The 22,907-nt window shown below is 44.6% G+C and overlaps 1 protein-coding gene across 1 annotated transcript in view; it reads left to right on the top strand.

Moving 5' to 3' along the window:
• PLXND1 (plexin D1) overlaps positions 1 to 22,907 on the top strand; it is a 124,107-nt gene that overhangs the window by 26,639 nt on the left and 74,561 nt on the right. The window contains exons 2-8 of the mRNA XM_074957580.1: positions 6,969 to 7,145; positions 10,793 to 10,924; positions 13,135 to 13,235; positions 13,956 to 14,085; positions 16,209 to 16,383; positions 17,888 to 17,996; positions 19,870 to 19,972. Of these exons, the coding sequence (XP_074813681.1) occupies positions 6,969 to 7,145; positions 10,793 to 10,924; positions 13,135 to 13,235; positions 13,956 to 14,085; positions 16,209 to 16,383; positions 17,888 to 17,996; positions 19,870 to 19,972 (927 nt within the window). The remainder of the gene's footprint in view (positions 1 to 6,968; positions 7,146 to 10,792; positions 10,925 to 13,134; positions 13,236 to 13,955; positions 14,086 to 16,208; positions 16,384 to 17,887; positions 17,997 to 19,869; positions 19,973 to 22,907) is intronic.

Here is a 22,907-nt window from a genome sequence, read left to right as displayed (position 1 = left end):
TCTTCAGACCCCTGCATTTGGTCTGTTTAAATCAGCACCTCCTGGTGTTATTCTGAAGGAGTTCTTTGCATTTAGGCCCCAGTTCAGTAAGGTAGTGAAACATGTCCAGCTTTAAACATGTAAGTAACCGCATTGAAGTCAATGGGACTGTTCCCAAGCTTAAAGTTAGCCACGTGCTTAAGTACCTTGCAGAACTGGGACCTTGATTATTATTTCTTTTAGGCTACTGTAACAGCTGAAGGTCACCCCCATACATATCTGCACCCTTCCTGCTGTTGTTAGGGAGTCATATATAGCCACACACCAGTGAGCAGCAGAGGTGACATTTCAATGGCTTCTTGCGTCAAGATGAGCAATGGAAGTGACACCACAGATGACATTATAATGGCTGTAGAAACATAACATTCGTTCTTTAGGTACAGCCAGGGCATTGTATAAAAACCTCTGTGGGGGAGTCTCCAGGTAAATTTTTAACAGCGTTGCTGTTGTGACATTTGAATGCTGTCAAATCCATCCACATTGTCAGGGAAGAAATTGTAAGGAGCGTCACTCAGGAGTCAGAAGGAAATCTTCTTGGACATGTGTTGGAGGAACCAGGCAATCTGTGTAAGCCCTGACAGGCCTCCAAATACTGTGTGGGAGAGAAGGAGCCTCCGAGGGCAACGTTAGTGAAGCTGGGGGAATTTGGCTGTGTTGGCTTGCTCTACAGATGGGTCCAGGTGGCCAAATTCCAGTTAGGCAAAAACAAAACCATGTATGGAGACGATTGAGAATGGGAGCATTCCACACCCACTTTGCACAGCTGTAATCAATGACACAAGGTGCAGAACAAGGAAGAATCAGGCCCAGGTTTCTGTTTTAGTTTCCAATTAATCTGAATCACCAAATTTTTGTCTTTGTGGAGAAGGGCAACTTAAAGTCCCTGGTTTTGGTCCATCTCTGGTTTTCACAGATCTGTTCTTAATCTTTTGCAGATTCAGCCCGTTGGCCTTTACTCCACTCGAGTGTCGCTTTTAGCGTAAGGTTCAACCAGACCTGAAAGGTCAACTCAAAATGAAACTCCATTGAAAATGCCACCCTCGTCATTGTGGGGTTTCATTGTGGTTTCTGCCTGGAGCTATAGTGGGGGGATCCCCGGACTTGGAACTTGAGGGAGCTGGGCTGATGCTAGACTTGGGTGTTGGGCCCTTGCTTGCCAAAAGTTTTGTAATCCTGGCAGCTGAGGTTTTGTAGCAAAAGCTGTAACATGGGCAAGTCTCTCCTGGTTTAGGGGTGTCCAGCTCAAAGCTTTAGGCAAGGGTGGGGAAGTGTGGACTGTGTTTCACAAGGTATCATGAAGAGGTGGAATTCCCCCCTGCCTTAACTCTCTGACAGATGGGCTAGTTGTGGTGGGCAGTGCAGCCAAGTCACTCCAATTACAATGCACTCCAATTACAATGCACTCCAATTATCAAACAGTGTGTGTGGTGCTGGCCACCCCACCCCAGCATTGTTTTGGGCATCAGGAAGGACTTCATTGTGGCTGCTCATGTCCACGTGCACAATGGCAGAGGGAAAGTGCAGGGGAGTCATTTCCCAGTCCTTTGCAAACCCATGAGAAGTAGCCAACTCTTGTGTTATTTCTGGTTTTACTGAAAGCTCCAGCTCTTGGAGTCATGCTATGTTGGGTGAATCATAGCTGCTCCTTCTTTTTTTAATTGAAAGTTTCTGCCCATTGTGGTTGTGGAGAAAAAGTTAAAAACATTCATCCACAAAGGCTTTTGAACCAGGAGGTAAGTATAATGACCCAAATTTATTATTTTTAAGTCAATCTCATGATTTTTTTAGAGATTGACTCATGGTTTTGGAATGCTTGGGTCTGGCAATGTTCCGCTTGCAAGGGATAGCTAGTTCTTGCACTACCTGAGCACTGGGGATGGCAGGCAAGGCAGCGTGAGGTAATCAGTGCCCCAGAGGGGACATGGCTGAGGGGCACGAGGCATGGCTAGTGGCCTGACCATCCCTTTCTGCAACTGTACACACCTGTGCTGTCAGCGCAGGAGAAGGGCATGCTTTGTGCCCTTTGAGAGGATGTAGCAGCTCCTGTGTTCTCCCCAGGGCCCCTGGAGCTGTTCCACCTGCCTCACCACATAGGCACCTATGGGGAAAAATTAGTAGGTGCTCTGCACCCACCAGCAGCCAAGCTCCCCTCCCCTCCCCCCCACTCCTCCTCTGCCTACCTCCCAGCATTTCCCGCCCGGCTGCCGCCAAACAGCTGTTTGGCGCCGTTAGATTGCTCTGGGAGGTGGGAGAGGAGCGGGAACGTGCCGTGCGCTCAGGGGAGGAGGCGGGGAAGAGATGGGGCCAGGGCAGGGATTTGGGGAAGGAGTTGGAATATTGGCAGGGAGAGGGCGGAGTTGGGGCGGGGACTTTGGGGAAAGGGTTGGAATGGGGGCAGGGACGGGGTGGGACAGGGGAGGGGCCTCATGGAAGGGGTGGAGTGGGGGTGGGGCCCAGGGCAGAGCGGGGGGGGTCGAGCACCCACGTGAAAGAGGGGAAGTCAGCGCCTATGCCTCACCAGTCCCTCCCTCTGCCACTAACCAGGCCAGGCACCCTGTCCCCAAACCTCATTCTAGCCATAAAGTCATATTGCCTGGAGCCATTTAGAGGGATAGAGAGCAGTGGGGATCCATCAGTGACAAGCAACCCAGTCCCTGACCTGGATTGTCTCAGATCCCTTTGTGACCCAGCCTGTCCTCCAGTTCATTGGGTGCGCCTTCAGCACTGCTTCGCTGCCAGCTGCTCCCTCCCCCCCACTCAGAATCCCTGAGCCAAGAAGTTCCAAAGCTGATTCCTCTCCTTGCAGGGCTTTTTGCCATTTTGTGGTTAGGCAGCCACACCAGCCGGGCAGCATGTGGGGGTTGATGGGAAGTAGCTGAGTTGTGTAAGACTCTCGTGCTGTGCTTAAACTACGTGGATGGATTTCCCACACACAGTTTAAAGCAGCAAGTCTCTCTGGCCTATGGGACAGCAAAACAAAGAGGATCTATAAAGATCATAGAGGCTAACAAGCTTTGCAGACAGAGTGCAAGGGAAGTGAATTTTTTGTAAAAGTATTTTTCAATCTAACTATTGTCAGCTGCTTGTTCTCTCTGGACTCAGACGAAGGAGGATGCTAGCAAATTCCTTGCCCAGGGCTCTAGTATCTCCTTGGGCTGCCACAGGACCGTCAGAAACCCTTAAGAATTAAAATCTTCACTCTCTCTGCTCTGATCTAATTTTGTCATTCCAGTATCCTGCTGCCTATCTGTGCCACTGTAGCCTTGGGCCCGATCCAGCTTCTGACACCCGTACTGACAATGAGCAGCACCGTACTCCACAGATAGTCCCACTGAAGTCAATGGGCCATTCATGGAGTGATATACTATTAAACATGATTAGGGGTATCAGAATCCAGCCCATTTAAAATCCGTAAAAAATTTTGCCCTTGACTTCAGTAGGAGCGGGATTGGGCCCTGAGTTTAGAGCCCTCAATCTCAGAAAAGTTTGCTCATGTGAAAATGCTATTCAGGGTCACTCTATTTAAAAACAATCCTGACTACCCTTTAATTTTAAAGAAAAAGAGAAAAAATTGCCAATTGGTTGCCAGCTGTCTTCAGGTCTGAATGATTCAATACATTCCACAGTGGCAAACCCCAGGGTTCAACAGTGCCTAACCTGGGGTTACAAATGAGTATAGGTTTCAGAGTAACAGCCGTGTTAGTTTGTATTCGCAAAAAGAAAAGGAGTACTTGTGGCACCTTAGAGACTAACCAATTTATTTGAGCATAAGCTTTCGTGAGCTACAGCTTACTTCATCGGATGCATACTGTGGAAAATATGTTTTTATACACACAGACCATGAAAAAATGGGTGTTTATCACTACAAAAGGTTTTCTCTCCCCCCACCCACTCTCCTGCTGGTAATAGCTTATCTAAAGTGAAAAGAAAAAAGAAAAGGAGTACTTGTGGCACCTTAGAGACTAACCAGTTTATTTGAGCATGAGCTTTCGTGAGCTACAGCTCACGTGAGCTGTAGCTCACGAAAGCTCATGCTCAAATAAACTGGTTAGTCTCTAAGGTGCCACAAGTACTCCTTTTCTTTTTTCTTTTTACGAATACAGACTAACACGGCTGTTACTCTGAAACTTATCTAAAGTGATCACTCTCCTCACAATGCGCATGATAATCAAGGTGGGCCATTTCCAGCACAAATTCAGGGTTTAACAAGAACGTCTGAGGAACAGTGGGGGGGGGGGGAAGGAATAAACAAGGGGAAATAGGTTACTTTTTATAATGACTCAACCATTCCCGGTCTCTATTCAAGCCTAAGTTAATTGTATCCAATTTGCAAATTAATTCCAATTCAGCAGTCTCTCATTGGAGTCTGTTTTCGAAGTTTTTTTGTTGAAGGATAGTCACTTTGAGATCAGAAATCGAGTGACCAGAGAGATTGAAGTGTTCTCTGACTGGTTTATGAATGTTATAATTCTTGACATCTGATTTGTGTCCATTTATTCTTTTACGTAGAGACTGTCCAGTTTGCCCAATGTACATGGCAGAGGGGCATTGCTGGCACATGATGGCATATATCACATTGGTAGATATGCAGGTGAACGAGCCTCTGATAGTGTGGCTGATGTTATTAGGCCCTGTGATGGTGTCCCCTGAATAGATATGTGGGCACAGTTGGCAACGGGCTTTGTTGCAAGGATAGGCTCCTGGGTTAGTGGTTCTGTTGTGTGGTATGTGGTTGCTGGTGAGTATTCGCTTCAGGTTGGGGGGCTGTCTGTAGGCAAGGACTGGCCTGTCTCCCAAGATTTGTGAGAGTGTTGGGTCGTCCTTCAGGGTAGGTTGTAGATCCTTGATAATGCGCTGGAGGGGTTTTAGTTGGGGCTGAAGGTGACGGCTAGTGGCGTTCTGTTATTTTCTTTGTTAGGCCTGTCCTGTAGTAGGTGACTTCTGGGAACTCTTCTGGCTCTGTCAATCTTTTTCTTCACTTCTGCAGGTGGGTATTGTAGTTGTAAGAATGCTTGATAGAGATCTTGTAGGTGTTTGTCTCTGTCTGAGGGGTTGGAGCAAATGCGGTTGTATCGCAGAGCTTGGCTGTAGACAATGGATCATGTGGTGTGGTCGGGGTGAAAGCTGGAGGCATGTAGGTAGGAATAGCGGTCAGTAGGTTTCCGGTATAGGGTGGTGTTTATGTGACCATCGTTTATTAGCACTGTAGTGTCCAGGAAGTGGATCTCTTGTGTGGACTGGACCAGGCTGAGGTTGATGGTGGGATGGAAATTGTTGAAATCATGGTGGAATTCCTCAAGGGCTTCTTTTCCATGGGTCCAGATGATGAAGGTGTCATCAATATAGCGCAAGTAGAGTAGGGGCGTTAGGGGACGAGAGCTGAGGAAGCGTTGTTCTAAATCAGCCATAAAAATGTTGGCATACTGTGGGGCCATGCGGGTACCCATAGCAGTGCCGCTGACTTGAAGGTATACATTGTCCCCAAATGTGAAATAGTTATGGGTGAGGACAAAGTCACAAAGTTCAGCCACCAGGTTAGCCGTGACATTATCGGGGATAGTGTTCTTGACGGCTTGTAGTCCATCTTTGTGTGGAATGTTGGTGTAGAGGGCTTCTACATCCATAGTGGCCAGGATGGTGTTATCAGGAAGATCACCGATGGATTGTAGTTTCCTCAGGAAGTCAGTGGTGTCTCGAAGGTAGCTGGGAGTGCTGGTAGCGTAGGGCCTGAGGAGGGAGTCTATATAGCCAGACAATCCTGCTGTCAGGGTGCCAATGCCTGAGAGGATGGGGCGCCCAGGATTTCCAGGTTTATGGATCTTGGGTAGTAGATAGAATATCCCAGGTCAGGGTTCCAGGGGTGTGTCTGTGCGGATTTGATCTTGTGCTTTTTCAGGGAGTTTCTTGAGCAAATGGTGTAGTTTCTTTTGGTAACTCTCAGTGGGATCAGAGGGTAATGGCTTGTAGAAAGTGGTGTTGGAGAGCTGCCGAGCAACCTCTTGTTCGTATTCCGACCTATTCATGATGACAACAGCACCTCCTTTGTCAGCCTTTTTGATTATGATGTCAGAGTTGTTTCTGAGGCTGTGGATGGCATTGTGTTCTGCACGGCTGAGGTTGTGGGGCAAGTGATGCTGCTTTTCCACAATTTCAGCCCGTGCACGTCGGCGGAAGCAATCTATGTAGAAGTCCAGTCTGCTGTCTCGACCTTCAGGAGGAGTCTACCTAGAATCCTTTTTGTAGTGTTGGTAGGGTATGAGTATAGACGCTCAAGCCCTATATTAACAAACCTTGGGTCTGGTAACTTGAGTTCTGCTAACCCTGGGTTTACACTGTAGTGTAGACATATCCTCAGGGACAAATCCTGGGAGCTGCAGGAGGGATGAGAGAGGTCTCAAAGGCCGTGGAACTGACATCCCAATCATGCGGAGGCTGGATGGGGAACTCTGCTCTCCTGAGTACCATGGGGTTCTCTCCACATTATTACCACAGGGAATTGCATATAAGGTTCAGGAATAAGGCTCCGACAAGTGGATGTAAGAAATGCAGAGGCCTTAGGCACTTGTGGAGACCTGAGGCTGTAGTGGTGATCTACAAGTGACTCTGTTGGTGCCCTGCAGTATGGGCAGAAGGATTCTCTTCCCTCAGCCCCTATGAAGCCCTGTAGCACAAAGCTCTCTTTCTTGAGCCTGTGCAGTGGTTCAGGATTTGGCCGCAGAGAGCAGATCTCATGAGTAAGAAGGTGCCACTATTACAGCCATTTTCTCAATTGTAACTACTGACTAATATTTCTTATTTAATACCCAATGGTAAGGTTTCCCTGTGTATGGCATAGAACCCTCAATGCATTGTTTTGTTCAAAGGGTATAGTCTCAGTGAGAAGTGTTTTTATTTTGTTGCCACGCTTTGACATGAATGTTTCTTTGCAGCTGCAGCCAGAGCAATTAGACTGTGGAGCAGCCCATCTCCAACACCCTTTGGCCATCCTGCAACCCATAAAGGCAACACCAATGTTCAAATACCAGGGCCTCACTTCGGTGGCCGTTTCCAGTGTCAATAATTACACTGTTGTGTTTCTGGGCACAGCAAATGGAAGACTCCTGAAGGTAAAATTAGCATGTTACTAGAGAGATAAAAATGAAGCACTTAAGGGAGTTGACGGGTCAGGGATGGGTGGTGGGGTTTGGAGCCTTTCACCTCTCGGATCATTGGTTTGTATAGTGCTCAGGATGGCAGTATCTGAAAGCTGTTGCTGTACCACATCACAGTGTGTAGTTCTGCACGTCTCCCAAAATAAGCAGGGGTGGTTTGGCTCATTTTTTGGGTGGGTGACTACCAGGTTGCTCCTAGATGCAGCTGGAAGTGGTTTTAGTGTTCACCCCACATAATAGTACGGGGCAGCGTGCTACTGGACGTGTCTTCTCTCAGATGAGGCATAAAACGGAGTTTTTGACTTCTTGTGGTCATTAAATATCTCATGACATTTTTCATAAGAATAGGGTTGTTACTACTTGTGTCCTGGTTAAATGCCAACTTGAACTTGCACGCTGCCTACCTAAATTCCCCTGGCAGTTTCAGCTGAATACATTGCATTTTCTTCCCACCCTACAAACGTTACATCACATCACTGTGCGCTGTTAACTAGCTGATATATTCCACCCCAGAGGTGGCTGCAGGGAAATCGGGAGATTCAGGTAATGTGGGCAAATTGTGATCCCTGGGTGAAAGGCACTAGAAAAGTGTTGTTATTGTTGATCAGCTCAGAACTGTTTGGTGGCCTGTGTGAAATCAGTTGTCACTCCCAGTCCAGTTTGCAGTAGAGGGGTGTCCACCTCACATAAACCACTATCACATGGCACCTTTGTTGGCAGCCTCAGCAGAGAGAAACGACTACTAAACCCTGAGATGTGGCCCTTCCCATGCAGGGCTGAGGCACGTTGACACGGCAATATGAAGGAAGTGTGCTCTGGTGCTGCCCACGCGGTAACTGCACTGAGAATAAAGAGTTCAGTCTTTAGGACTTTCAGTACAGCCCATTTATCCATTACTGTATTCACAGTAATAGAAAAAAAAATACATTTGACAAGCTCGCTCTGAGCACAGGCTTTCATTCTGCAATAAAGAATTAACTGGATATTACTTTAATCTATACAATGATATACGCTGCCTGGTAATTGGTATCTGTTAATCAGTATTTAAGGCTACAATGTGATTGTGTTGTATTTAATATACTGTAGAAATAAAAGACCTCAGTTGAAATGCTATTTTATAGCATTTTTTTATTAGCAGTGTCCTCTAATAATTTCTTCCCTTGATTTGTTGGTTTTTAAAAGCTCCTTATAGACTGAAGAATCACTGAGTGATCATTCCCCAATGCTAAACTCTGAAGCAGGTCTGAATCCATGCATATAATATTGTATCTCTGTTGAAACAATGCACTGAAGGCAATGTAGGGCAATGCACTAGCCTCAGTCAAGAGCCAAGGTGCAGGGCCAAGGTTTCAATAACCTCAGTGCTTAGAGTTTGCCAAAGGAAGGTTTACGTTCCAGCCAATCACAGCAGTCCACTAAAGTCCCTGCATCAGTAAGCCCACAGAGTAGAAAAAGACCATCTAGGAGAGACATGGCTGGAATCTGCTTTATCTCAGCCCGGAGCTAATAGTACATAATTTGGAATATTGGATCAAAATACTTGGAGAAGAGAAAATGAATCCAATTTCTCTCATTGCATCCAAGTGCTCCTGGCAGAAAAGTGGGAAAGATCTCAAGAAGCTCTCTGGTTTCTTTTTTGCCTAGAGGGGGAGGTAATCCAACAGGGTGATAGGCAATTGACGTCATAGCCAGGTGCACAGGGCCAAGGGTGAAGACACATCCCACATGCAGCTCCCGTTCACACAGTATTAACAGTTCTGCTTCCATTATCGTATCAGAGAAAGCAGCCTTATCTGCTGAACGTCCATTAGAGAGAGGCTCCTGACTATCCTTGACTGGGATAATTTGCTCGGATAGCTATAATTTAATTCTGCAACACAGCTGTGTAACCAGAAGCCTTTTTACCTTCAGGGCTCTTTGTTACTTGGCATGGCATACAGAATACTTTGTGTGGGTTATAATTCAGATCTTTGCTGTCCAAGAAAAGATGGCAGGAGGGCAGAAGTCGTGTTTGAGCAGCTCCCCCAGCAGCAATGATGGCTGCCAGTCACATGGGGAATCAAGCATACTGCAGAATGGCATATCATAGGGGCCATTATTTGCGCCACAATCGAGAGTTGTTAAATAATGCTTTCAAAGTTGCTAAGCTTACAGTGTAGTGTAAAAGTATGGCAGAGCCTAGCACCCTCCCTGGGGATACAGGGATTTTCTGCTGAGTCATCCTGATGTCAGGTGCTGGAACCCAGTACACAGCTGCAGAGGTATTTTTTCTGAATTACTCAGAAGTTAGACCAGGTTAGGTCTAGTCAGCTCCAGTCCAAAAGCATAAGAGCTCCCCATGGCTGTATCTACACTATCCCTTTCCCTCAAAATTTCCCTCAGTTGCTAACACCAGTATAGCTGCAATAGGGGAAGCTCTAGACTGGCTAGCTAGACTCCTGTCTATCAGCATTATTACTACCATGTCACCCAGCCCTGCTCTGAGGGTTACACAATGGTAACACTGTTGGCAGCCTTGTCTGTACTAGGGCTCCTGCCACTGCTTTCATTGGTGGAGCTACAGCAGTGCGTAGCAATGATGGGAATTTTTTAAGGGCAAAAGGGCTAGTGTAGCAAGGCCTCTGAGGCACCAGGACCCACAGAAAGAGATGTCTTGTGAAGAAAAACACTAGGAACAGCCAAGCTTATAGGGGCAGGGGGAAAACTAGCTGGAAGAGAGGAAGGATGGTCTTGTGGTTAAGGCACCGAACTGAGAGTCAGGATATCTGGGTTAAGTTCCTATCTGTAGAATTCTAGTGTGACTTCAGGAAGTCCTTAATCTTTCTCAACCCCATGTGTAAAATGGAGATGATAATATTTCTTCTCTTCCATGTTTCTTATCTATTTAGTTAGTAGCTTGCAAAGTATATCTATAGTGCCTAGCACAATGGGGCCTCAACCTGAGTTGGGCCTCTGAATGCTGCTGTCATACAAATAACACTTTTCTGAGCATAACTGTTTTAATAAAGATTTGGAAATAAAATAATTTTCCAATATGATGACGATGATGATGATGATAACAATTAATTTGCCTGTATATGTCTGAAGACCTAATTTTTATTTCATTTATGCTAGTTTAAATCAGGAGTAACTCCACTGAGATGTTCTGAATTAGACTGACATAACACCAGTGTGAGATCGGAATTAGGCCCTATAAGTCATTGCCGTGGCAGGATCTTCACCCTTTCATGGCAGAAAAAGGGAGTTCCATGCAGCTTGCTAAGTAGGAGTCTTTGGCCTGAGACATTAAAAATGGAGATCCTGTCAAAAGATCCCATAGCATTTCCCATTAGAGACGGGGTTTGCCCTTCACCAACCAGTATTTCCCTTCCCTCACAAGTGTTCTGTGTTGCAAGCAGAGTTGCTTCCCTCCACCCCAGCAGTGGCTGCATTTTAGTGGTGCTGTGTTTGTGCAGTTTATGGATCACTTTGGGATAAAAGCTGATGTTAAAATATAAGGCATTATTAGTTACCATTTTACTTCTGAGTTTATAAAAAGAGTGAGAAAAATATCTCTCCCATAACAATATTTGATCTCAACAGATGGTTCTTTCTCACTATAGATTAATCTGAACAGTGACATGAAGATTATTAGCAGGAAGTCAGTTTCAGTGGCTTATGGGGAATCCGTTCATCCTATCATGCAGTTTGATCCTTCTGATTCCAGCTACCTCTATCTCATGACATCCTATCAGGTAGGACTTCTGTTCTCCATACATTTGGCAAAGTGCATTAGTCTGATATTTGCAAACAGCATTGGCTTAGGGAAAAGAGGAGGAGAAATATTATTTTAATACCAGTAATGCACAGACTTGTAAAGGTTAGGAATCACTCCAAAGTTTAGATCAAACCTTTTCAGAACCATCCATACCTTTTGGGTCTACATAGCTAGGCCGGAAGTCACACAGGAACAAACTTCTTTGCAAGATTTCTGGTACCATTTCCTTCTGGCCAGGCTAGAAATATTGTGAGAATAGCCCTCTGTCTAAAGTTTTGGTACTGGCACTTCTGAACAGAACTTGGAAATGCAGAGGGACATAAAAAACTAGAGATAGGTCATAGCCTCAAAGTTCAGATCCAAATGTCACCAAATTTGAGAGTATTTGGATTTGGAGGTTTGTGTTGACCCATTACTGAGACCAGACCCAGCTGCAAAGTTTAGTTCTGGATCTGAACTTTCCCAAGTTTCAGCGGGGTTGGATGCATGATTCATGTCAGCTTCACTTTTAGTGAAAATGAATAAAAAGTTACCCAAACTTTTTCAAACCTCATAATGAGTATTTGGAATTTGGGGCCAGGGTTCAGGTTGATTCCTGTTATCTGAACTGGTTCACCCATCTCTGTGCAACTAAAGGTGAAAGCTACAGTGAAACATGCCTTAAGCAATTACCTACAGGGCTGGCAAAAATAAGTAGATGTTGGTCTTTATCTGAAATTTGGATAACATTGTACTGGAAATGTTGGGGATACTTTTAAAGGGTCACTCAAGCAAAAGGTTTGCCTGTTAGAGCTGGTCCTCAGTGCAGGTTTCACTGTACCTACAAATTCACACACCTCATCTCATAGGAGGGCACTATGCAGCATGGAAGGCTCTGTCTTTGGAGAGGCCTGAAAATTCCATAGCAGGAAGAAACAAATGGTCTCTCCTTGCCTTCTGTTAAGTGAACAACTGAGGAGGAATAGAGTTCAGTTCTTGCTCCAAGCCCTGGTGGTCTGTCCTGAATTATATTTTAATTTGTTGAAACAGACACACAACCACTACTTTTGTATGTTGTATTTATATTTTCCAGCTGTAATTCCCTGCAGACTGGCCATTATCATTTCATGGAACTCTCCCAGGGTGCCTGTCTAGCTAATATCTCAGACCCCTTAGATGCCTCACAAACACTTAGGAGCACAAAAAGATACCTGCTATGAACTTTATCCTGGGCGGACTAAAACCCCATGTGCAGTACTTCAGATCAGATAGTTTGGCCCTTTCCTTTAAATTAGGCCAGATCAGTTCCTTTTGCCAATGGAATTTACATTTTGGGAATCTTGACAAGCATGTGTGGAAACTGTGCACAGCATGTGTTTGAGGAGAAACTGGCTCAGATGACTGGTTGTTTGAGATGCTGAGTACCTTTTGGGAACTGAGGGCTCTCACCACCTTGCATTGTCAGACTCTAAATTATCAAGTTCCACTCAGTCTTCTTTTCCACGTGTTTAAAAATCTAGGAAAGAAAGCATACAAGTGACTGCATTCTCCCCTTCCAAGTGGTTCTTACAGAGCAACTCACCAGAGGTACTGCTGACCTACTTGCTATCCCAGGAATCATATTTCCCTACATGTGAATGGTTTTGTATTCCTAGGTAAATTCTGGTCACTTCATAAATAGACAAACATTGTTCACTCCCTTCTAGAAGGGGTCTGGCAAGTATGAAATCTTGAGATTCTCACACTGATCGTGACCCAAGTAATGTGCGGTGAAATGGTGACAAAAACTGGTCCCATCTAAACCATCAAAAGGGTTTTATATTTTAATAATATTGCTGTCCCTCATCTTGCAGTTATGCTGAAGATGCTGGCTAACAAGAAACAGAGACATATAGTCTTCTGCTTGCACATAGTGCTCCCATTGCTCACAGAACCATAAATTGGAGTGATGGAAAAGTCTAACCCATGCCCCTGCCAGGGCAGGATTGTTCCCCCTTAGTACATTTCCTAATACATTATCTAGTCTATTATTCAAAGTGGTTCACCACGTGTGAGTCTCATCAACACCTCATTAGTGTCAACTACAAGTTTCCTTTCCGTTGTCAAGAAGTGCACATACACCAGAGAGTTTGGGGTTTTTTTTGTGGCATCTGAAAATGTTTGGATACCTGGGAATGATAGTGACCTTGGGTTTTGCTTGTTGCACAGATGACCCGTGTGAAGGTGGCTGCCTGTGACCAGTATGCAACATGTACGGAGTGCTTGGCTGCAGCTGATGCTTATTGTGGATGGTGTACAATGGAGACCAGGTAGAACTTCTTGTATCTTCTCCTGGGTGATTGTCTTTGGACCTCTTCCTCAGCGTTTCAGCAGATTGCTGTTTTGCTGCACAGCCATTCTAGCTTACAACCTTTGCCTGATCTTTCCCAGTTTTTACCAAATACAGGGCAATCCTTTTAAAGATGCCTCAATCCAGTCTCAAGTTTTGAGAGTGAACTTTTTTGCTTACACTTAATTGCATCTGCATTTTTTTATGACAATAGCTAATTGTGAATGCAAAAAAGAGGTGTTAGCCATCTAATCACTTGACTGTGAGTGCAAACAGCTAGTTAGAAAGCTGAGTCCCGTCATTGGCAGCTGCAGTTACTTGTGGGCACAATTCAACGCATACCCAGAAATCAGGCCGCAAAATTAGACTCTGTCTTCCCAAATCAGGTCCAGGATTTTTGGCCAAACATACATGTAAATATACAGCTATTTCTCTTGTGTTCTGCACTCAGTCATTGCGGTCTAATATCTCCCCATCACATACACATATTTCCCATTGATGCTAACAGGAGTGGTGTGCTGATATCGTGACAACTGTACCCATTAACTATTAGCAGTAGCACAATAGGCTGAAACACAGAAGTTGAAGAAATGGGAGGAAGTCTACAGATTTGTACAGGACCTTCTTTGTAATTGTCACAACAGTTTTATCAATATTTCGATAGGCATCTCACCATCAGTTGTGCCTCTGTTTGTTTCAGGTGTTCTCTGCAGCACGAATGCGTTAATTCCACTGAGCCAAATTTCTGGACGAGTGCCAGTGAAGGAGTGCAGCAGTGTCCTTCAATGACAATCATGCCATCGGAAATTAATATTGACAGTGACAACAAGGTACATCTAATGTGGATACAGGTTAATGAAGTGCGATGGCCACAGGCCACTTCCTCCCATCTGTTCTCGGTGCCCACAGATGTCATTACTCTAGCTAGGATAATGGTTCCAAACATTTTGGGGGCAATAATACCAGTTTGCCAGACTCCCACCTCATATGTCCTAGCTGGCACCAGCTACTGTTCACTGCTTCCCATTCAGCGGTGAAACTGGTCATTGGAGCAGCCCAAGCACCACTGTGTATTACAGAGCTGTGGCAAAATTTTCAAAAGCACGGAAGTCCCATTTTCAAAAGTGACGTAGGCACTTAGGAGCCGAAGTCTCATTGAAAATCAATAGGGCTTGGGCTCTGACATGCCTTTATGTCACTTTTGAAAATGGGACTTAGTCTCCTAAGTCACTTGAATGCTTCTGAAAATTTCACCCATTAAAAAAATGGGAAAAACAATGGGGGAGAAAATAGGGGGAAAAAATTAAAATTTTGAAGTTGTTCCCTTTCCTGGGGTTCTAAATTAATTCATCTGTTTTTCATGAAAATTTTTATAATTTTTTTAATCAACATTTATATCAAAATCAACTATTTTTGAAATTCGTAACAAAATGGTTTCTTTACCAAAAACCAAGTTTCAGGTAAATGAAAAAATTTGCTAAACTTTTTGATAATGTCATTGGTTTTATGGAAAAAGTTTTGGTTTTGAAAAAAGGGAATTTTCCACCCAAATAAATCTTTTTAATCTAAAAGACTTTGATCAGCTCCAGAGTGTTGGAATGAGCTACTGAGTGGGAAGCAGGCAGCAAAATGAACCAGTGCCCAGCACAGGTGGGGAGAAGGAACCCAGCATACCAGTCACCATATCTGGTACTGCTTCTCACTGCCTGGAAACAACTGGGTTAGAAGAGGGTCACTGACTATGTACTTAGTTTTCATCACAGTGCTGAATCAGCAGCAAACTTGTATTTTAATTAAGTTTAGAGATCAGTGTGAGGCTCAGAGTTTGGATGCATCTCCAAACTTCCCCAGAGCTCCTGGGAGATGTTCAGTTCAGGGTCTGGGTCTGGCAGAGCTGGGACACACTGTCCTAGCCACAAAGCCACAGAAAACTCTCATTTGGCTCTTTTGAAGCAGAGGCTTGGGGCCAAATGATCTTCTGGCGTAATCCTATTGACTGTGCCATGGAGTCACAACTGCAGAGAACTTAGCCTTTGGGGTCTTATTTTAAGATAATGTACAAAACAAAAGCCCGTACTTCAAAACCTTCAATTCCTGCAGCTGCTTAGGCAAAAAGTTTCACAGCAAAAAATAAACCACTAAAAATGCATTTGAAGTTCCCTTTGGAGGAGTGCAGAGCAATATTTTCTCCACCAATCACCAATAGCCCTTCAACCCGAATGGCCTTTTTCATATACACTTCAGTAAGTTAGAGCAGCTACCCTGCCCCCTTTCCTTGAGCTCCTGAGAGGCTCCTCTCTCCCAGGCGGGGCGGAGGGCATCAAGATCACATGAACTTCTTATTGGGGCAAAAAGGTCTTCTCACTATGGGTCTGAAGTCATCGGCCTGAAGGTTTGGCTATAGACTAGAATTTCCCCAAAGTTCAAGAATTTCAGATCCAGAGTTGGTTTGCCCCACTCTCCTCTGTTGTTTCATGGGCATAATCCCACCCTGGTGGTATTTGAAGTTCCACAAGGAGCTGCTGCTGTAAAGGGAAGAGGTGTGCTCCAAGACAAGGTGGGGATAGAACCAGTAAGGTGCTTAGGGTGGAGTGGGCTAGGTGGCACATTCCGGATGGAAGGGAGCAGTTCAGATATGTGTAGTGGGGCTCCTACCTTGGCTTTGTGTTTGGATGACCATCTGAATAAAGCACATGGCTGGTTCTGAGTGTCAAACTATGAACATACCCTATATATTTACTTACGGAAACAATGGAACTCTATAGTGATAAAGGTGTATTACTGTAGCAATTTCTTGTACACCATATGACGCATATGACAAAATAGATATTGAAAAAATCAGCTGTCAGTGGACATGTTTGCTGAACTGGTTAGTCTATATGCTTCAATCACCTTGTCCAACTCTGTCAATCACTTTCTATAGCAATAATTGAACTTTTTGTCCAAATTTAAGGCCATGATAATCCAAATAAATGGGAACATCCCGAGCCTCAGTGGAATGGAGATGTCTTGTGATTATGGAAATAATATCTACACTGTCGCCAAGGTCCCCGGAAATGATGTAAACTATTTTATTTATTGTAATTTTCTTCCAAGAGAGAAATATCCCGCGTTCCCACCCAATCAAGGTATGTAATAGAAAATGGGCTCAGTGTACGTTCCAAAACCTCTTTTATGGAATTAATTTTCTTCATTGTTGTGTTGATTCTGGGGTTAAAGGTTATTTTTTTGCAAATAATACTATTTATAGAAAACATTGGAAAAAAGGACAGCTGCACAGCTTCTCTAGTATATGAAATGTCACATTATAATCATTGCTGGAAGTTCCTGAAATCTTTTTACCGTCCTAACATGAGTTGTCAATCAATATTTTCGAATCCATCTATTATTACTGGTGGAATTGAAAAACCAGTTCAGGTATGTAACTTATTGGGTTTTGCTTATGTTGTCTAGATAAAATTTGTTTTTAAATTTTCTTTTAATAAGTACTGAAATCTACAAGTTTAAGCTCTTTATAACTAATAGCATTATTGGTATTTCTAATTATTACTATTTTACTTTCCTTTCAAAAATACATTTCAGAAAAAAAAAATCCAGAAGAAAAAGTGAAGTGTGGTCTGAGACAGCTCAGGAACACTAATACCATCTGCATGCTGCTCTTTCCAAAATACTAAGACTGAAATCTTCAAACCTGCCCACAAACTTTGGATGCTTCCAAAATTGGATGCTCAGCATGAGATACCTGGGACCTGACATTCATAGACACTGCACATTTGCAGTCCCACTTGAAGTCAGGGGAGGTGGGCGCCCAACGCCTTTGGAAATCAGGCCCAAATTGTTTCATGCTGGGTACAGTGAGGCATCCAGAATCTGTAGCCAATTTTGAAAATTTTGGCCTAAACATTCTAGACTTCAGGGTGGGATTTTCACAAGTTTTCACCATTGGTCTAACTGCTCCACTGAAGTTTAATCATTGACTTCAATGGGAGCAAAGTTAGGCCAACACTCTGAGCATTTTTGAAAATCCCACTCATATTAGGCAGTTTTAAAAGATGTCATTGATATTCTCCCCAGCTGTAGGAAGAATGGTAGTGATTGAACTGCTTTGTATTATTGTTTATGGTAATGTCCAAGCAAATTTCTGGAAGCCTATCTTTTGATTTTTTTATGCACTTCTTGGAAGAGGCTTTGAGTCTCATCCCAGGGGTGTTTATCATAAGATTTCAAAAAATTAAGTAATTAAGCAAACAGCAGGAGAAATGTAGTTTACAAATGTTGGTAGCCAAAAATGGGACTTTTCACCATTCTCTGTTGGTTTGTCCACACTGAGAAAATGACTGAGGTTTTAAAACATATTGACTAACCTGATTTAATTAACAAATTTAAAAATACAACTTAGCACTTTGTGTAGGCAAAGACACTAATTTAACTTTGGGGGGGAAGGGATTTAAAGTTAGGGGGGCTAAATGAGGAGGAACATATGAACTCTGAGAGGCAACCCAGAGGAAACCCCAGAGAAAAAATTTCAGCAGCTGGGATATTGTTTACTCAGAAGTTTTGTCTTGCCCTCTCAGATTGAGCAAAAATAGAAACTCTCTTGTGATCCAGTATTCTTTGGCTTGCTTGTTTCAGACCATGTGATTGTTCAAACTGCAATACGGGTCAACGGCAAAAATATTGTCTGGGCCAATTTCACCATCTATGATTGCAAAAGAACTGGAAATATTTACCCCAAAACAGCGTAAGTGATCTCACCTTTCATAACTACAGCAACCAAAGCAGTTTGTGGGGAGGTCAGAGTCGGGAGAGAAGGCAGGGTGTTGACAAACAGTAGCTTGCTCTGCTGTGTCTCACTTTAGAACCTGGTGATTGAAACTTCCAAATCTTTGTGCCAGGGGAACAGATGTAAATTGAGCAATTCAAAATGGTGTGCGTGCATCATCTGAGGGTGCTTGCTTGTGGGGTTAACTGAGCAGGAACAGCCCTCCTTGCCAGCGGGACTGTTTGAGTCCTGGGCAGGATTTGGCAGGACTGAGGATGATGATTGCCAGGGATTTATACAGGAAGGTCCTAGCAGCCTCTCAAGCCATCTGGACATTTCGATGGAGCCTGGCTTATCTTTTTTTTTTATTTTATTTTTTTTAAAAACATGAACAATATTTTTATTTGAAAGTTTTTTGTGTTAACCCTTAGGGTGCTGGCTAATCTCCAACTCTTTAGCACTCGCATGCTAATCTGTGTGTGCATCGAATATATCTAATCAGTATACTGCATTTAATCTAATCTATAGTGTTTATAGAGAATCCATAACCATAGTATCAGGAGACCTTGTAAGCGTCGTACCTTAGGGACTGGACAGTTTCCGAGGGTTTAGTGGAGGTATCTGAAGGCTGCTGTGCCAAGGAGAGGGAGGGTTTCTGGCTGCAGGGAAGTGAGGACAGATCTGTACTCATGCCTTCAGATTCCCAAATGGCCCTGTCATCACCCCCTCCTTCCCCCACATCCCCCAGAAACAAGCCCATCATCTCGTGGCTGACCTCATGACATACTCCACTGCCAGTTTCTGACCACTTCCTCAAGCTGGAAACCAGCAGGGTATGAGGGGGAATCACAGCAGGAGGTGAAGTCTGGGGTGCAAACAAACTGGCCTGGAGCCCAGAGCAGCTCTGTGCAGTAATATGGACCAGCAGCATGTGGCTGTGGGCTGCTGGATGGGGCGGGGCTACAGTGGTTGTGGGAGGATCCAGAAGAGGACTAAGAAAGCCAGAGGAACCTAATTGGAGAGAGAGAAGGGAGTTAGGAGCTGGGAGCCAGACAGGCTAGAGGGAGAAGAGGGGACTGAAGAGAAGCCAGGTATACTTGGCTCCCAACTCTCAGAAGAAGAAGAAAGCCTTCAGGCTGGGTATGTTTGTCTTCTGGTTCTAAGGGGGTTTAAACAACAGAAACAGTCAGACAAATAATCCATGCATTTGACACGCTGAGTCCCATCCCATGCATTTCCAGAACTGCTTGGGAATAGCCATGTATCTGTCATTGGATATAATGGGTTTGTTGGTGCTGGTTTCAACCCATGGAACTCTGTGCATACTTACAGGGTATAATGATGTGACCCAATGACCCAGTAGGTGTAGGGTCCCACAGCCTCTACGCAAAGCCATTGAAAAAGCCACCAGAAAAGTTAGCATCACCTGACTTAATGGGACAATTTACAGGGTCTAAAAGACATATTTTTAAAAATGGGAGAGGGGCTCAAATACTCACTGGCTGCCTAAAGTCACTCTGTGGTCCAGAAGCTTTGACTGTGTGAGCCAATTAATGGAACTGACACCTTTAACTGTTTGTGGAGATGTCATTCCCCACCAAGGGCCAGCCTGATGCAGAATCAGGCGAACAGCCTCAAAGAGCTTTTGGGCCTCAGCATAGCCCTGACAATAAAAGGAGGGATAGAATGACCAGAGCCTTCTCTGAATGGATTTGTCCTAGGGACCATAAAACTGAGAACACAGAGTCTACAGGTATGTGAAGAACTATAACCTGACACTGGGCTCTGCAGAGGGGGCTGAAATCTGCACGGCCTTTAAAAATTAAGTGCACCTGCTTTTTATGCATTTCAGATGTACCAGTTGCCTCTCGACCAAATGGAAGTGTTATTGGTGCACTGAGAATTACATGTGTGTCTCCAATTACTCTGATTGTGAGGACTCACTAAAGATGAATGTAAGGCACATTGAGCTTTGTTATTTCGTATGATTTTGTAAGTTGGCTGCATTATTGTTATTATTTTCTGCCTTTTCCTGGAGAAATTTCCTGTGTTGATCAGATGCCATTGGTTTTAGAATACTTTACTGGAATATATATGGGGTCAGCTGTGGGGCTGGGACTCAGGAGACTGAGGCTCTGCTCCTGGCTCTGTCACTGACTTGCTGTGTGGCCTTCAGAAAGTCTCTTCCTCACTCTGTGCATCAGTTTCCCCTTGTGTAAAATGAAGGTAATGTTCCTGCACTTTGTAAAGAGCATTGAGATTTGGAAATAAAAAGCTGTGTGTAAATGCACAGGAGTAATGACTTCTAGACACTAGCAAGCTCACAGGTTCTGAAAATGCTTCTGTCTGGATTGGTGATGGGATACAGAGCTGGTCACCATTTTAATCTCTCTCCAGTTAGTAGCAAGAATACTTAGCATTTATGCAGCACTGATTAACACCCCTGTGAGGTAGGTAAGTAAGTATTCTTGCCCTCTCTTCACAAATGGGGAAACTGACTCTAAGGTCGGTGAAGTGACTTACCCAAGAGTATGCAGAGAGCTGGTAGCAGAGCCAGGGTTAGAACTGAGCAGTTGCTAGTTCCCATATGTGTGCTTGATCACATGGTGTCTCCAGGTAGTGACTGAAAGTGGTTACATTGAGAGGCTATTCAGTGAGCTGTGAAAAGTGATTCTGTGGTCTCAGTCCTGCTTCTAGTAGATAAGTGTCACCATTACATAACCTGTTGGCCCCAACTAGCACCTTTGTTAGCAGCTGCAGCAGAAGGCATAAACATTTTTATTGAGATGGAGTCTAGTCTGCCCTCTCCATTCTGGAAGTGGTCCCTCTAGACTGAGGAGGAGGCATTGTGAGGGAAACTAACACTGAGCTGTACCTGTTCTACAGCTAAACAGAGGACTTCAGTTTCCAGGGCGGTCAGTCCAACACCTTTCATCAGTTTATCTCCAGTTTTCTTGCAGTTGACACAGCTTTGTGTGTCTGTGTATCTTGTAACAGAGTAAAGAATTGTTCGTGTGTGGGGTTCTTCCAACATACATGTTCAGCTTTCCTGGTTATTTCAGCAGGCTTTGTCCCTTGGTTCTTTATTACCGTTCAACCTGGAGCGGTGCCTTGATTTCCACGCACCTTGGGATGCCTGGATTTAAGCAATAAAATAAATGTAACAATACCTTACAATTCATTTAGCTTTTACTAGGCTGTTGTGGTACATTAATGAAATGGCAGCTAACTTGCTGGAGCGCCACTGGTGAGTGCAGAAAATCGCCTTTATCCAAATTACGGCTCCTAATAACAGAGACTTGGCGTAGTCAAGCTTCTGAAATTTAAACTGAAGCTAATTTAAATAAAATTGGCCTTTAGCAATCAATTTATTGGACCTCAAAGCTAAACTTTTGCATTTTAAATTGAATATTTCTTTGGCGCTAGCACTCTGAGCCTCTTTCAGGCTCATTCAGACAGAGATTCCCCTTGCTTGTTACCTTTATACAAGGACCTCAGCCATATATTAGACTTTCCATTCGCTCTTCCAGACTTGACCTCAGAGGTCTGATTGCTTTCCATTCATGTCCCTTCATACCCTGCCTCCCTTTGTGGAACTCTCTGGAACTCATGTAATTCATTAAAGAAGGAAGGCAGATATGACCGATACATTGCAACTTTATCCTATACAGTTCTTTCCTTATAAAAACAGTATGAAAAGCTTCCTGCAACTGTTGAGTCACAGCCAGTCAAATTGTTCTTTGAGAATAATATTCATTGCAGATTTAACCTTCTTCTCTGCTTGTGACTCATCTGTGAACAGATTTTCCAAATCTCTTAGCAGTTTGTAATTGTTAAATGAACAGTATAAATCTGCGGCCCTTGCTTTTTCATGAATCATTCACTTTGGGCCAGATTCTTAAAAGTTCTCAGCACCCAACATGCTGAGTTCTTGTGAAAATCTGATCCTTTGACTCTTTGCTGTTCTGTGTGTGGGACTAGTCACTAAATCACACAGTGTTGTTACTGCTGTTTGAATGAGTAGAGTCCTGAAAATCTGCAGAAATTCACTTTATATCCCTGGACCATTTTTGCAGATCGTGGATTGGATGCAGATACAAATTTTGTATCCGCGCAGGGTTCTATGGACGAGAGAAGATTTCTAAAAAGGAAAATAAATAAATGCAAACAGGGACTTAGGCCATGTCTACACTACCACTTATTTCGGCAAAATTTATGTCACTCAGGGATGTGCAAAAAACCCACCCCTCATTGACATAAGTTTCTCCGGCATAAGTGGTAGTGTGCACAGCGCTAAGTTGGTCGGAGAGCTTTTCTCGCTGGCATAGCTACTGCTGCTCATTGGGGTGGGGTGGGGGGGTTAATTATGTCAACGGGAGAGCACTCTCCCATCAGTATAGAGCGGCTACATGAGAGATCTTACAGCGGCACAGCTGCATCAGTACAGCTGTGCCACTGGAAGGTCTCTAGTGTAGACCTAAGTTCCCTGTAAGCTGCGCAGCGGCCTATTTAGCGCCGCGTAGGTGCTCAGGGAATCCGCCTGGGGACCGGCCGCGACCAGAGGAGGGGCGCCCCTTGCCCAGCCTCAACCTAGCCCAGCCCCCTACCTGCCACGGCCGGGGCGGCCCAGACCTGCTGCGGCTGGGGAGCCCTTCCCACAGTCCGGGGCACCATGGCCTCAGCCAGGATGGCACAACCCAGCCCAGCCCCATCCGCGGCCAGGGCAGCCCAGCCTGGACCCAGTCATGGCTGGGACAGCCCAGCCTCGTGTCCCCGTCCCCTGGCCCGAACCCAGCCCCGGCCTGGACCTGCTAGGACCAGGAGAGGGGTGCCTATCCTGCGGCCCCAGCCCTAGAGCTGCTGCAGCAGGGAGTGGCGCCTCTCCCCACC

This window comes from Natator depressus, chromosome 7, assembly GCF_965152275.1.
Source record: "Natator depressus isolate rNatDep1 chromosome 7, rNatDep2.hap1, whole genome shotgun sequence".
Lineage (NCBI taxonomy): Eukaryota > Metazoa > Chordata > Testudines > Cheloniidae > Natator > Natator depressus.
This window is presented reverse-complemented; position numbering and strand designations above follow the sequence as displayed.